The sequence below is a fragment of the Onychomys torridus genome, chromosome 18 (assembly GCF_903995425.1).
Source record: "Onychomys torridus chromosome 18, mOncTor1.1, whole genome shotgun sequence".
NCBI classification, from domain to species: domain Eukaryota; kingdom Metazoa; phylum Chordata; class Mammalia; order Rodentia; family Cricetidae; genus Onychomys; species Onychomys torridus.
In genome coordinates, this window is record NC_050460.1 from 31,937,242 (window position 1) to 31,953,947 (window position 16,706).

At 44.1% G+C, this 16,706-nt stretch overlaps 1 protein-coding gene across 1 annotated transcript in view; it reads left to right on the forward strand.

The window, feature by feature from the left end:
• The window catches only part of Vwa3b (von Willebrand factor A domain containing 3B), a 103,529-nt gene that overhangs the window by 38,056 nt on the left and 48,767 nt on the right, over nucleotides 1-16,706 (forward strand). Inside the window, exons 6-9 of the mRNA XM_036167150.1 lie at nucleotides 4,711-4,809; nucleotides 8,312-8,500; nucleotides 14,792-14,922; nucleotides 16,253-16,395. Of these exons, the coding sequence (XP_036023043.1) occupies nucleotides 4,711-4,809; nucleotides 8,312-8,500; nucleotides 14,792-14,922; nucleotides 16,253-16,395 (562 nt within the window). The remainder of the gene's footprint in view (nucleotides 1-4,710; nucleotides 4,810-8,311; nucleotides 8,501-14,791; nucleotides 14,923-16,252; nucleotides 16,396-16,706) is intronic.

The window sequence follows — 16,706 nt, forward strand, 5'->3', positions numbered from 1 at the left end:
TTTTGATTCCATGATGGCTGAAGGCAAACTTGGCGTGATTTAAATTATTCTTAAATTTGTAAAGTGTTTCATAAAAATTGAAAACTTACTAGGAATTATGAAAAATTGAGCAAAACACTTAAATTTATAGAGTGTAGCTCCCACAGTGCTGACCATTAAAGAAAATAACCCTAATTGGTCATTTCTCTATTGTTTTTCCTTTTTCAGCTTCATCAAAGTTTGCTTTGTGTATTTAGAAACTCTACTGTGTGGTGCATGTACATTTTGAGTTGCTGTCTTTGTAGACTGAGCCTTTGTCATTATTTAATGTACCCTTTTGTCCCTAGTAATTTTCACTGCTCTAAAGCATGTAGTGAGTCAGGCTTTGTAGCATGTACACATCCCAGCACTTAGGAGGTAGAGGCAGGAGGATGATGAGTTGGAAGCCTTCTTATATACCTAGCAAGATCTTGTCTCAAAAACAAAAATAAAACTGCAAACAAAAACCACCACCACCACCAACAACAACAAAAAAAACAACACCAATCCCACCCAGAAAACTAAAGTGTACTGTTAACATCACCATTCCTGCTTAAAAGAATAAACCTCCAGTGTGTGTCATTTTCATCTTTTTATCTCCAGTTTATCCATGTTGCTATATTTGAAGTGGCTTTTTTGTAGACATTGAGGGATCTGGTCAAGATTTTGCAAGTTCTCCGATCTCTGCAAAGTAATGGGGTATTAAGACCACATGTGTGTGTTATTGATATCTAAGGCGAATGCCTACCATTTGGTTGTTTGCTTATTGTAGAATCCTTGGTTTCGTGCCTTTCTCTTGTCTCCGCCTGGGTCCTTTGGGCACTTTTAGTGTTCCATTTTAACTTATTTTACTTTTTACTGTAGCACCTTGTGTGGGTTTCTGATTGCTTGTTCTAGTGGCTTTCTGTATTCAAAGTCGTCATTATCACAGCTCCTGATCCTGATGTACTATGACTTCAAGTAAACAAGCCTGATTTCGACTTACACCCTTTATGCTCCATACATATTAAAACTGTAATGGAAATGGCTCTTCTGTATGCAGTCATTATTGGTCTGAAACCTGCTTAAACTGTAACACATGATTTGAGAAATCTGGGGAGCTAAGGATAGGCTCCTGGAATGACTTCCATGCTCAGGGTTTGATTTTCTGTTATTGTTTCTTTTGAGGCATAAGCTTCCATCAGCCACCCTTTAAAGATGAGACTTGCAATAGAGTCTCATGGCTGTCCATCAGCCCCAAAGTAGATATTTTCACCAGATGTGAGTTACGACTGGAAATCCGTTTCTTTCAACACTTGAAGCGAGTTGGGCCACGTCCTTGTGTCTCTGTGGTTTCAGAGAAGTGGTCACCACCCAAATGGGAATTCCTTAACGCGTACTGTAACATGCTGTTTCACTTTGGCTGTTCATTGGGAGGTTTTTCTTTTCATTAATTTTCATACCATGTATGTATATATAATGTATCTTGCTATGATTTTCACAGATTTTTAACCTTTTGGGGGGTTTTCTCAGCTTCTTGAATTATAGTTTTTGTAATTTCAGCAAATTTGAGGATTTTTTAAAAAAAGATTTATTTTCATTATTTTAAATTATGTATACATATGTGTGCATGAAGTGGGAATGTGCATGTAAATGCAGGTGCCTACATAGATAAGAGGCATCACATCCCCTGGAGCTGTCATACATGATTGTGAGCCACCCAGTGTGGGTGCTGGAAAATAAATCTGGGTCCTCTGTAAGAGCAGTACACACTTATAAGCCCCACGCCATCTCTCTAGCCCCTTGGGGATTTTTTTTTCAAGCCATTGTTTTTGAAGATTTAAAAACATTCTCCACTCTCCCCTCTCTTTCTCTGGAACTCTTGCAGTATTAATAGTCTCTCTGCTTTATTGTCTCAGAGGCCTCTGAGGGCACCAGTTGGACAACTTTTCTCAGACAAAAGAGCTCTTTCTGGTTCTTTGTGTGACGAGTGATTTTTTTCTTTATTGCATTCTGGGAAAATTTTATTATTATGTCAGGAGCCTCTAATCCCATTGAAGTCTTCTCATTTAGCAAGCAGACACTGTATTTAGGTTTCGCCCGTTCGATCTGGCTTACATTTGTGGGCTTTTGTTCCAGGGACAGTTTGGTTTTCAGAGACCCCCACCCATGCTGCTGGGACTCCCATTCACTTCCTGCATGGTGCTGTCACAGGGGTGCAAGGCAAATCCCTGGGCTGGCTGTTGCTGGTGGGTGACCTTCCCGGCATGCAGGAATAGAAATTGCTGAGTCCAAGTCTCCTTATTCCATAGGGTAAAAATGCAGGAACAGTGGCCCAGGGTATAAGCAGTAGATTTACTCAGCAGATGTTTTCAGCAGATGTTTTTATTATCTTCAGCACCGCCACCACTTTTATAACATTTTGTCTCATGTGGACGCTACAGCAATACACTTCCTTGTCCAGTCCTGAACAAAATAGGAAGTGGGGGCTCCCGTTGTAGTCTCCATTACCTGCTCATCCATTCATCTTTTAGTTGTCCTCTGGTCCAGCGCCACCTTGAGGCGTCTTTAGCTATCCATTCAGAGTAGTGCAGCCTATGCCCTGCATCGCGGGTGCAGTGTTAGCATGGTGCTTGGTAGTATCTCCAGGCTCTCAGCACTGCCCTGGGAACCTCTCTCAAGACAGGGTTTGATCTGACTTGGTGATTTGTGTTCTCGTCCCAGCATGATGTGTGGCAAGTGGGTCTTGGGTGCTTATTAAATACCCAGGGAGAGTTAGTGGAGGCTAATGGAAGAGGCCCAGGGGAGTGGACCTGCATGGGAGGAGTCATGGCCTCCCTACCTGTGTCTGGGCTTAAGCAGCTCTCAGTAGAAAGGGCATCCAAGGCCCACAGTGAAGCTTGACAAGATTTGGATATGAGCAGGTACTTGTCATTCCTTTGCCCACCAGTCCCCCATCTTCTCATCCTGATTCCTGTGGGGGGGGGGGGGACGGGTAGAACCTGTTCACCATATGGAAGCTGAAACTCTGGCCTCCGTTCAGCTCAGGGGCCAGTTCTGGAGCTCAGGTACCCAAGCTTGGAGTAATCTCCCTGGATTTGAATTGGGAGACAGAGACTCCAGATGGTGAGTCTACCAGTGAGAACCATGACAATGGTGCCATATGCAGGTTGCTGAAGCTTCTTGGGTGGCAGAGGCAGTGGGCTGCTGGTCCATCTCATATCTGACTGCCCCCCCCCCCCCCGCTTTGGTGAGGCTAACCACAGCATCTGGTACCCTGGTGGTGTTGCGTGGAGCCCCTGCCAGGCAGGCTTGCAGCAGGCTTGGGGCCCCTGCTCTATGGTGTGAGGTCCCAAGCTATGTTTGTTTTTTTCTGCCAGATGGCAATACTGTGAGCCATCCAGATGTCCTTTGCATACATTCCCTCTTGCTTGGATCAGTCACAGTTGCTTTTTCTTGCTTACAACTCTGGTTGAATTGATACCCTGGGTCTGAGATGAAGGGGAAGTAGGCTTTGGAAATCTTGAAGTCCTGTGTGTCTTACTGACAGAGATTATAGCTTGGTAAGAGTCGTTTGTGGATGTTAAGTGAAGTGCTTTCTAGCAAATCTGCATTTATCTGTACTGATTCATGAGATTTTCAAATGTGTAATTGTCTGAAATGTTTAGTGACATTGTTAAAAACCTATCATTATTTCCCCTTGACATACAATGTATATGTTCTTTCTTTTTTATACAAAGAATTGTGGATGGTGTTATGATTAATGTTATATGTAAGAGAGAAAATAAGTCATAATTTATTCTCTTTGATTGGTTATGATGTTAATTTATACAGTTAGCCCTCAGTAGCCATGGGGAAATGATCCTGGGATCAGCCCCTCCCCATGGATACCCAAATTGACAGATGTTGCTTATACAAAATGGAGCATGTTTGCGTATGAACTGTGCATATTCTTTTGTATCTTTTCAATCACCTTCAAGTTATTTATATGTAAAACAATATAAATGCAGCTATACTTACAAGTGTACATACCTACTATAATATCTTATTTGGGGAATAATGAATTTTTTTGATATTCAGTATCTGTGTAATTTTCTTCCTAAATATTTTTAACTTGGTTGATTGAATCCCAGGGGTATGGAACCCATAGATCCAGGTTGTCAGATATGTCTGTTTTTTTTTTTTCCACCATGCACAGAGCAGAACATCAGAACCCCATGCATTCATGTAAGACCCAATAATATGCCATGCATGTTAAGGTTGGATTTATGCTAGAAACATTCATGTGTTCTTCATTAGAGCATCAATAAGACCACACTCAAAATTGCCAAATACTGGGTGGCATGAATAAATCCTGAGTTGAAACAAATATGATCCCAACTGGGATACATTTGAGCTGCTTGATTCAGCTCTGCTGGCAGAGTTAGCATCGTGCACAAAAACACACAGATGAAATTGCATTAAGACCCCTGTTGTCAAGACAGGAAACCCACAGCCTTGGCTTACAGCAGACCTTAGACCCTGGCTAGAGACTCTGATGGCACACCTGGGGATTTAGCTCCTTGGCATTGCTGGTCTTAAATCATTTTCTCAATGAAATTTTCTCTCTGATTTCAGACACCTTTTTCTTTTCTTTTTGTTTCTCATTGAGCAGAGAATACATTTCACTTGCTTTTGCAATCTCTCTTGAGTGTCTTTTTTCTTTCCCCATAGGTTGGAAGTTCCACAAATACCCTGAACGCCCTGAAAATTGCTTTTGCTGATAAAGAAACACAAGCCATCTACCTTTTGACAGATGGGAGACCTGATCAGGTACTGATTCAAACTGCTAATGGAGATGAGTTGAAGAATGCCCTGAAAGGGATGGCTGAGAGGGAGATTGAGATCTTTACAGAGGATAGCACAAGGCAGAGAAGCTGACCTTGGTGACTCAACTCTGTCATGCCACTTACACAGGAGGTTGAGGCAGGAGGATGGTAAGTTCAACAGCTGCTTGGTTATGGAATGAGTTCAAGGCCAACATAAGCAACTTAGCAAGGCCCTGTCTCAAAATTTTGTTTTGAAAAACTTAAAAAGAGGGTTAAGAATATAGCTCAGGGATGAGTACTTGCCTAAGCATTCAAAAGGGCTCAATATCCAGGCCTCCCTGCACCCTGCAAGAGATATTGAGAGCTATGTCTCTGGCATAGGGAACCAGAACTGAAGTAAGAAAAGACACTAAGGAACACCTTTGACTTCTATAACTAAGAAACATTTATGGCATAGTGATGGCGGTTGAATGTTTATGCTTAATGTGACCCATATTCACAGGCCTGGAGACCATGCCCTGGGAAGGAGATGCCTGCCTTCCATTGCACACTGCTTTATGTTTTATGACAAACTAGGACGGTGGAGACTGCTTTTAATTTTGTTCCTTTGAGGACTTAATCTAAACATGTCACCGGGCAACGTCCTGGGTCCCATCCCTAATTTTAGCTTCACCCTCCCTTAAACCAAAGCATGCTTCTTAACTGAAATGTTCTTGGCTTTGTTTAGCCTGCCTGGAAAATATTTGAAAAGTTTTAGAAGAGTCTGTTCTGTTTCTTTCGAGCTTTGTGAATGAACGATGAGTACCACAGGCGCTAAGTAAATACGAAGGTTTTCCAGGCCAGCACAATGTAAATTGACTGCTAAAGTGAATTAGTATCAACATGTGTCCTGCCGCGAAAGATGTTTACATGTGCAGACTGCCTATTCTAAAATACCCTGTGTCAAATGACTCAAGGATTAAATACTGAAGCCACCGGATTTTACCACTGCATTAGATTTATGGCACGTCAGTGAAATTTAATTTGGAATGCCTTCCCTGTCAACTTCATTGTGATTTCTATTCAGAAGCAATCTATGACTCTCTTGTGTGTCCTGGGTGGTGCCAAGGTTTGAGCGATCCTTGCCTTAGGGAAGTTTACCTTTAGGGAATGTGCTAGATGTATACAGTTCATTTTGATACAATCCAGGGGCTGAGATTGTCTGGTCCATGACTAGCAGCTCAGAGGGATGAATTTAGCTATACAAGATGGATTAGAAAACCAGGAAAGGTCCTCTAGTAGAGGCAGGCATTTGTACTGTATCCGGAAAGGAGAGAAAAAGCTTTCTGAAAAGAGGAGCCAAATTGTCCTGGGTAGTGGGTACAGAAGGGTGGGCATATGGGTGGGAGGGTCACACTCAGAGAAACAACCAGAGCATGATGGACGTGTGCAATGTAAGGTGAGGAAGCTTGATGCAGGGATGTTGTGCAGGTTCAAAGGGTGGGTGTCACCTCAGTGGGGACCTTTCATAGAAACAGAACTTGTCACCCTTCCATAGTTTGGAAACATGATGCCCTAATCATGCCAGGGACGAGTCATCTGTGCCAGAGCTGCTGCTGGGACCTCAACAAGGGCCTGTTAGCCATGGCAGCTGGCAGCTGGGAACTGGGGAGGAAAGGACGTCCTTCAGAGTCAGTGGGACTTGGTACCTAGTTCAGGAGCAGGCGGTGGGGGGATGAGAAGGCTGAAGTTGAGGAGAAAGGGGTTAACTACTTTTTGGCTCATCATATTAGTAACCCAAGTGGAATTTCAATTAAGAGCAAACAGGTCTGGGGTGCTGGTGAGCAGATAATTTGTATACGTGTATATTTGGGCTACGTGGATGTCCAGAAACCCCCCCCCCCCAGATATGAGGATGGTTCCATAGCCCAGGGCTTCCCACACAGCATAGTCTTCCATGGATCTAGACTCTCACATCAGTATATCCAAAGGACGTTCATGTAGCTTTCTGAGGATCAGTAGCTTTTCTGAGAGAGACTCTGGGTCATTTAAACATGGACAGCTGGAGTCCAAACGCCAGTTACCCGAAATGGAAATTACAGACGCTTCAAAGTGTTCGGTGTTCGTGTTTACCTTTTCACATGTGAGCCTCTTTACTTTGCATCGTTTCAGAGACTCCGTCAACAAAGTAAACAGATATCAGATATTTGTGTTCTGTGTAAAATAGGTTAAGAAGTCCTGCTCAGCCTCCATTGTTTTAGTAGTTAAAAACAAGTTCAAGCCAACACAAGGCTGAAGAGACCCAAGCTCTCTCAGGGACTTTCTTCCTGAGCTTAGCTGGAGGGAGGGAGGAGTCCTTGGGGGTGGGAATGGGGTGGATTCATTTGTTTGACAGTGTTCCCCACCTTTGAGGAAGCTCACTGTGTAAGGCCAGGGTGATTCAAAAGACTCAGCAGTCTTTTCTTCTTGGATGAACACATGGATGTCTAGATACACCCACATCCACTTACTTCATGGTCAGACCAGCAATTCATCATGTTACAAGAATTTTAGAAATGTCAGTCTTCATTAAGGTGGAAAGAGTCTATTATCCAGGTGTCCTCTGGTGGGCATGGGTGAGGTCTAGTCCAGCTTTGGCTACTGTTATTTTAGGATTCCTTCAAAGTCAAAGTCTTTACAAATGGATGGGACAAATAATTTTGCATCCTTCTAAAATGAGAATAATGGATATAACCTAACATGGGCCTATGAAGTCTAGAAGATGGGGAAGTCATAGGTGGGGAACCTGCCCAGGGAGACCTTAAGGTAGCAAGGAAACCCTGTTTCCCGCTTTCCCACTGCTCTGGGTTGATGATGGAGAGCTAGCTGTACACCTTGCTGCTCAGCCTCCTCTAAGGGACTGAGGAGAGCTGAGCAGCCTCTGTGAGGAACACAAGAGAGTCCCTGGGCTGAGAAAAGCTTCCTCACTGTTTCACAGGAGTGTGAGAGGTGATGGTTCTCCACTCCACAGCCCAGAGGAACCTGTCGGTAAGCATGTGTGAAGAAGAATCAGAGGGAGCCAGGCTGCTGTGGGAAGAGGTTGATGTTGACCTCTGGAGTCTTCCTCCTCTTCAGTGCTCCCAGGGTGTACACAGCTGTGTACAGCTCCAGCTGTGGCAGTCTTCAGCAGGTAGAAGATAGGAGTGGCCCTGGCATTCCATGGAGCTTGCTTTCCAGCCCAGGGCACGCCATCCCTCTCCCCAGCTCTCTAATGCCACAGGGGGGCGCTGGAACATTTTCCAGCTTAGCAATTTGGGCCCTGGGGTTGGGTGCAGAGGGTGGGCTCACTTTGTTGCCTTTGGGTCCCCGTGCTCTCTGGTTGGTGGTTTGCATACTGAAGTGAAATAACAAATAGACAAAAGGTCACTCACTGGACGAGCGATTCCTATCTCAGAATTTGACTGCCTATGGCCAGTACTGACAATTTGTTGCATGATACCTTTTTCTTTCTCTCTTACCCTTCCCCATGACCCTTATCATCACTTCAGCCACCAGAAATGGTGATGGACCACGTCAAACTTTTCCAGAACATTCCCATCTATGCCATTTCCTTCAATTACAATGACGAGGCTGCAAACGAGTTCTTGAAGGAGCTTGCGGCTCTGACTGGAGGAGAGTTCCGTGCTTATGATTTTGGTTGCAAGGATCCCGTCATTCAGGATGTTGAGGATGTTCAGGTGGGGACTCGATGCGCCGAACACGATGGTTCATTCATTCACCCCAGTGTTCCAAGTCTCCGAGATCAGGGCGGCACCAGAGCAGGGCAGGGGCGGGGGCGGACAAGGGTGGGGGGACGACATGGAGCTGCAGCCATGTACAAAACTATGCAAGCAGCCAATGCACTCATGATGCACAATGCACTCATGATGCACCAGGGTTTCTCCAAATGTGGCCCAAGGATCTCAGGACACTTGTGACAATGTGGACCACATGGTCACAGGAACAAGCCAGGAAGTCATATAGGTGTATAGGCCCAAGGATCTTAATGAATTTTCTTTTCTTTCTTTTTTTTTGTGATAGGAAGCTTTAAATATACACAAAAATATAAAACACATGGATCCAATTTAACCACCACTCAATTCAGCAGTTAGGAACATTTTGTCAAAGCTCAGTGGACTGTTTTAAAAACAAGGTTCCCAGGGATCCATATGTAAAGAGTGTTTTTTAATTAAAATTTTTGAAAATAGATATTATTTAATGTGTATAGGTGTTTGCCTGCATGTATGTCTGTATTCCGCATGTGTGCCTGATGCCTATGGAGGTCAGAAGAGGGCTTCAGATGCCCCGGAGTTACAGATGGTTGTGAGTCACCATGTGGCTGCTAAGAATCAAACCTGGGTCCTTTGCAAGAACAGTCAGTGCTCTTAACCACTGGACCAGTTCTTCAGACCATGCATATAATGACTTTTGACTACTGCTGTATAAACACATGTATGTCAGAAACACTTAAAAAAAATTGCAGGTGCTGAATGTTTTCTAACTCCTCAGGGGATGTAACTATGTGACCATCTGATAAAGCAATTCACCTGTTGGGGGAGGGGGGAGTAAAGAAAGTATTCCCCAATCCTCCAGTCTTGGCCTGAGGGAAATGACTCTAGGAACTCTGCTGGAGGAAGGTGGTGCTGTTGCTTTTCTGCTTCCTTGTATAAGCACAATTCAGAAACTGATCAACACTTAGCCTGGGGAGACTACCTGAATCCAAGGATTGGACCAGGCAAGCGGTCAGAGAGAACTCTGCTCTGAGATCACCCAAGACTGGGAATAATGATGACTTGGTCAGTGAGAATGGGAAACCTCGTCCTCCTTTGGGTATTTTGTAGAATACACAGAATGGTAACATTTCCATAGTGGAAATCTTAAGGACAAGGCTTGAAAGGATGAAACTATTTTCAAGTAACTTAACTATATGCATCATAGAACAACTACCCTAAATAATGGTAGGGAGACAAAAATGTCTGCATTGTCTGGAAACCAATCAAATATTACCAGGCATGCAGAAAAGCAGGAAAACATTTACCTATAATGACAAAAAAGGCACTGTAGCTGATGTTAATGTGTGTGTGTGTGTGTGTGTGTGTGTGTGTGTGTGTGTGTGTGTAGTGCTAACGAAGACACCAACATGGCTTTGGTGGGCGAATGGCTACATAGACCATTGGACCAGTTGCAGGAATACCCAGGCACAGCGTTCCTGACTGCTTTGAGATGGAGGTTCAAACCAGCTCCAGGAAGGAAAAGTTGCCTTTCCAGCAAATAATTGGAACAACTGACCATGCACAGGTAAAATGATGAACCTCACTGAAATGCCCATCTGCATGCACATAGAGATCATGCACATGCAAAGCAGATCATGGGTTCCTTCTTGAGTTCCTATCCCAGCTCCCCTCATTGAAGGACAGTGACCTGTAAGATGAAATAAACCCTTTCTGACCCAAGCTTCTATTGATTGGAATGTTTTTATCACAGCAACTGAGAGCAGACTAGAAGAGCCAGCCTGGGAAATTTAATGAGACCTTTAAGAAACACTTAAAGAGGGTGTGGGGAAATACAGGTCAGTGGTAGAGCACTTGTCTAGCACATACAACATCCTGGGTTCAATCCCCAGAGTCATAAAAGCAAAGAGTCCACTGTAGTATGAATCTTAGAAGGTCTTAATAATAAAATCAAACCTGGAGCCAGGTATTGGGGTGAACGCTGGAAGATCAGAGAAGCAGAACAAGCCACAGCCATCTCAGCTTGCCAGTTCCTCAGCTGATCCTGTTTCCTCAGACTGGAAGCCTCTGAATCCTCATCCAGAATGAATCTCAGCTGAACTGTGTTGCTCAAGATCCTAAAAGTTTAACCAGCTCTAATTCCTGGTTTTCATGCCTTATATACCTTTCTGCTTCCTGCCATCACTTCCTGGGATTAAAGGTTTGAGTTACCATGCCTGGCTGTTTCCAGTGTGGCTTTGAACTCACAGAGATCCGGACGGATCTCTGCCTCTGGAATGCTAGGATTAAAGGAGTGTGTGCCACCATTTTCTGGCCTCTAAATCTAGTGGCTGTTCTGTTCTCTGACCCCAGATAAGTTTATTAGGGTACACAATATTTTGGGGAACACAATATCACTACAGTCCACTTAGAAAACCTGCAGAATACATGCAGACATTCAACTGAAGAGGCCTCCCGGCTGTGCTGAATAAGCCCCTGAGAGGGGGCTGGGTACCACCAGCCTTAGCGGAACACAAGCCGAACTCCAGGCTCTGTCACTCCATGTCCATCAGAATGGTGGAGGAAGCTGAGTGCTGGTGGGTGAGAGACCAGGCCACTAGCACACTGCTGGCTGGAGTACAAAATACAGGCATGCTGAAAAGCAGTCCGGCAATTTCTATAAAAGCAAAATATTTAATTACCGTATGACCTGGTCCTTGGTCTACCAGGCATGCATTTCAAAGAATGAAAGCTTATGTTCATATAAAGTATAAGTAGCCCTACATCTATTTAAAAAACGAGTTCATAGTTAAGTGGTTTCCTCACAGGTAACTCCAGCCCCAGATGATTTCACTGCTGAATTGTACCAGTTAGTTAAGATGAAAGTAATATCAGTTCTAGGGCTGAAGGTATAGCTCAATGGTAGAACATTTGCTTAGCACATGCAAGGATCTGGGTTTGATCCTCTGTACTAGAAAGGAAGTTGATCTTTGGCGACAAATTCTTCATGTGGGAATTAGTGCAGAAATGCAATGCTAGTTTAACATTTAAAAATCAACATATAACGTGCCATAGCAACATGCTTACTTCTGTATTTATTGTTTTATTTTACAAGTATGAGCATTTTGCCTGCATGTGTGTCTGTGCACCACATGTGTGACTGGTGTCCTTGGAGGCCAGAGGAAGGCACTGGTTCCCTGGAACTGGATCACAGATGTTTGGTCCTCTGGGAGAGCAGCCAGTGCTCTAACTGCTGAGCCATCTCTCCAGTCCAATATTGTTATTTTTATTTATCTTTTGAAAATTTCATACATGTACACGTCCTTCACTATTGCCTTTGAACTCTCCCAGGACCCACCAACCCATCTCCCTCACGACTTCATGTCTTTTTAAAGAATTACTAATAGCTTCCTGAGTCCAATTAGTGGAGACCATGTGTGATGTGTGAGTGGGTATGGGGCTGTCTACTGGGCCCTAAGCAGCTGTTAACAGCCAATCATTCCTCAGCTTATTAAAGATAAAACTAAACTTAAGTCTAGAGAAATGGCTCGGAGATTAAGAGAACTTGTTCCTCTTCCAGAGGACCCAGGTTTGGTTCCCCGCACCCACATAGCAACTGACGACCAACGGTAACTCCAGTTTGAGGGGATCACACACCCGCCTCTGCCCTCCACAGGCACCAGGCACGCATGTGGTACACAGACATACATGCGGGTAAACCACTCATACACATAACATTAAATAAATCTTTGTAAAAATATAGCCATTTCAATTTATACATTAAAAACTTTTTTACCAGATTCACTGCACATTTCTGTAATAATTAAATCCTCAAATACCACTTCACGCATTAGAAGTATAGGGAACGTAAGGCACCAGAGTGGAGGGAAGTCTATCTTTATTTCCATTCCGCAGCATCATCGAGTTAGAAGATACTGTGGAACACACAAAGGAGTTACTGGAGCCAATCATTGACTTTGCCAGAGCGTGTCCTAAGAGCACATGTACAAAAACCAACCTTGTTTCTACGTACTAGTAAAGAACAATAGACATTTTAAATAGAACTCACAGACGATAGCATCAGAAATGAAGAAAGAAGAAAACTGTGTGGGGTTACATCTGTTAATATATATTGAAGGCCTTCCCTGCACCACAGTGAGATGCTGCCGAGGGGTGCGTTCTGAATGGGTTGCAGGACTTGACAAGTTTATCTGTCCATTCTCTTCCAATGGATCTGTCATTCAATACAATCCCAGTCAAAATCTAAGCAGGATTTTAATAAAAATTAACAAACTGGGGCTTGGGTGACAGATGGGTCAGTGCGTAAGAGCCCTCACTCTACAACCACGAGGACCTGAGTTTGAATTCCCAGCACCCATGTAAAAAGTCAGGCCTGGATGCAGGTGCCTATAACTCTGGCATTATGGGGCAGAGACAAGTGGATCCTGAGAGTTGGCTGGCCATCAACATAACCAAAATTCGAAGTCTCTGCTCCACTGAGAGCCTTGTGTTCAAGGCAAGAGACAGAACTCCCTGCACATTCACATGCATCTCTCTCTCTCTCTCTCTCTCTCTCTCTCTCTCTCTCTCTCTCACTCACACACACACACACACACACACACACACACACACACACACACACACACACGCATACATGCACACACACCAGCAAACTGGTCCTATGGAAAGGCCAAGGATTTATCATTACCAAAATAACTTTTCTGAAGAACAAAACTGGAGGGCAGGGTATTCCTATGTAGCCCAGGCTGGCCTCAAACTTGATTCTCTTACCTTGGCCTCCGAGGGCTGAGGTTGCAGGCATGTGCCACAATGCCTAGCTGGGAAAAAAATGGTTTTAGGTAGGATATAAAAATTATAATCTGTAGACAAAAAAGTTGATCATTTTATAATAAACCAAAATTAGAAGCTTCTTTTCTGAAAAGACTGCTACAATATTAAAAAGTCCTTAGAGTAGAAAGGAAATATTTTCAAATTCTATATCCACTGAATGACTTATACCCAGAACATTAAAAATTTCTCAAAACTCAATAATGAGAAAACTCAAAATATGGGCCACTTTTTGAGCAGACATTTTATCAGAAAGAATATAGATGGGTCAAGGGGCTGCACACCTGTAATCTGCTAGTGAAGATGCAGTCAAGAGAACCATGGGTTCAAGACTAACCTGGGATATAGAGCAAAACCCTGTTCTAGGGGAAAACAAACATTAACAAAAGAATATGTGACTGATAAATAACACAAAAGGATGCTCATCCTGATTAACAACAAGAAATCCACATTAAAACCACAAATTATGCAAGTGTCAGACGGGCGGAGATTCAGCAGCCTTTTATGCTCTCTCTATTTGCAAGGATGTGGAGGGTCTGGGACTCATACCTTACTGGCAAGATTATAAACTGAACAACCATTTGGAAAAACAGCTTGGTAGTTCATCAGTGACATCATCATCCACACGATCTAGTTAGCCAAGGCTCCTGTTTACCAAAAATAATTACAAGCTCGTGTCCACACAAATGACTCAGACACAAGTGATCATAGCTTTATCTGCAACAGCCCAAGCCTGGAAAGGGCTCAGCGGCCCATAAGCAAGTGAATGGATGCATTTTTATATTTATTATACAGTAGAAAACTGCTTGACAATAAAATGAATGAATGGTGGATTCACACTACAATGTGAGTGAATTTCAAAACAATTATGAGTGGAGGGAACTCCAAAGGATTCAAGCATTTATTGTATGATTCCATTTGTAGAGCATTCAAACTAATGTGTAGTGACAGAGTATGCTGAGTAATTGCTGGTTCATTGGGGAGAGGGGTTATAGGAAGGGGAGCAGATTTATAAACAGGGGTGGGGTGCTTTGGGGAGGTGGTGGGTATGTTTACTACTTTGTCATAATAACTTCATAAGTGTGACGGTATAAAGTTCCTTTTTGTTTTGTTTGGTTTGGTTTTTTGAGACAGGGTTTCCCTATGTAGCTTTGCACCTTTCCTGGAACTCAATTGGTAGCCCAGGCTGGCCTCGAACTCACAGAGATCTGCCTGCCTCTGCCTCCCGAGTGCTGGGATTAAAGGCGTGCACCACCACCGATGGCTATAAATTCCCTTTATTGTGTGTGAATAATACACCATAAAGTTGGTTGGACCTTGGGATGGTGAAAGCATCCCATGAGATCCTTTAGGTTTTTCTCCGCCTCATGCAGTCTCTGTCCAAGGCGTTTGCACTCTCTGGGGAGTGACTGCCCACTTCTCCCTCAGCAGGATGAAGACGTGAACCTTTTGGTTCAGGAAATGCGGCAGGGCTACAGCGACCTGGAGAAGATGCAGGAGCTTTACTCAGAGACCTTAGTCATGGACTGGTGGTACAACGGAGAAAAGGAAGGGGACAGCAAGTGAGCCGCCAAACCACCTGCCTCCCTGTGGCTGGATGCTCTCCCCTGCTCCCAACACCCCCTCTGCTCCCTCCCTGCTTCCTCCACTCCCCCAGAACCCCCTCTATCCCCCCAACTCTCCCCTGCCTGCCCCGCTCCCTCCCTGCTGCCTTCACCCACCCACCCCCTTTCCCCTTTCTAAAGGGCCTTGGGCGAATCTAGAGAGAGAAGCGTGTAGTCTGGTCATGTTAGGGTATTTTACACAAAGAGGATGGTCTGGTAACAGTGAGCTTGAGGTCACATATGCACTGTGTATTTGTATCCAGTGTGGAAAGCTCTGCCCCCACCCCCCACACATCCCAAGCAGTGACAGAGCAGAGAGGGGTGGGTGCCTGAAGTGGAGACTTAGCCCGGAGATCAAAAGCCTGAGGTCTGGGCTTCCTTCTGTGAAATGTTAATAGGCACTTAACTTCCTCTCCCACTTTTCCATGCCCAGCATCTGTTTCCTTATTGGGGCTGTGGTGGCAGGTTGGGCATACATACTTCTTCAGTCTTTCGCCAGCCTGTACCGCACTTCTCATTCGTGATGGTTCCAACGAAACCTCAACCCATCCCCACTCTCAGGAAATGTGTCCCATCTTATTCAAGTGATTTAAAGTTGTTCGTACAGACAGACAGTCAGGCCCGTTCTGCCAGGAAAATAGCTAAAAGGGAGATAGCAAACAGAAAGATGGGAAATACATTTATTAACCAGAAATGTCTGGGAAGAGGCTTGAGCGTTTCTGGCTCCCTCCTGGTCTCAGAGATTCTCCACAGTCGTTTGCTGCCATTTTTGCTGGTGTGGGGCGTCTAATGTTTTACAAGAGCTTGCTAAATGACTTCGGTTAGAGAATTGGCTTGGTTTCCATAACGCTGGCACGCTGCCTCCCGTTTGTCCTCCCAGCAGCCCCCTGTAGTCAGTGCACAGAAGAAGCTCCTGGACTGAGCGACTTCAGTGAGGTCACACATCTGTGATAGGTAGGAGTCACACTGCCAGACTCAAGGGCTGGACCTGACCACTCTCTTGTCTCCATGAGCCCAGGCATGTTAGTGCTTCATTTGAGAGCAGGAAGGCTGAGTTTCGGTGAACAGGAAAGTTGGATTAATACATGTATTTTAGTCTTCCCAGTTTGCTGACACTTTGTTAAAAGGACTTCCTCCTGAGAGGATAGCTTGGGGATGCTCACTTCTTTCATTTTAGTCTGTAGTGTTCAATGTGAATGTATTAATCTGCTTCTCTTCCTTCTTAATGGACCTTTTTCTTATATCCTTTTTATTGGTCTACTTAAAAAAAAAAATCTGACCCAAACAGGCATCAAAAGGAAATCTCCTCCATGGTTTCAAGCCCAGAAAAATGTGCAAACTCTCAATCGGATGCTGACTTAAAGGCTGTGTCGCCTCCAAAAGTGTTTAAAGGACCGCGGAAGACACAGAAAAAGAAAGTCCTCCATGCAGGTACTTATGCACAGAACGGCATGACTCTTGGCTGGTTTTCCTCCAGTGAGATGGACTAAAACCAAACCCACATGGAATTTCTTTTAAGACCCCAATTTAAGCATTCTGTTTGTTTATTTTGGTGCCTTGCTCATTCCTGGCAAGCCTCTGAGCTACCCTAAACCTCTTGTGCGTGTGATTTTTTCCAATGAATTTTATTAAGACAATTTCCATGATATCATAGCATTATCCCCATGGTAACATCTTACAGAATAATATTATGACACCACAACCAGGGTATTGGCATTGGTAAAACCCAGAGGTTTTATTCA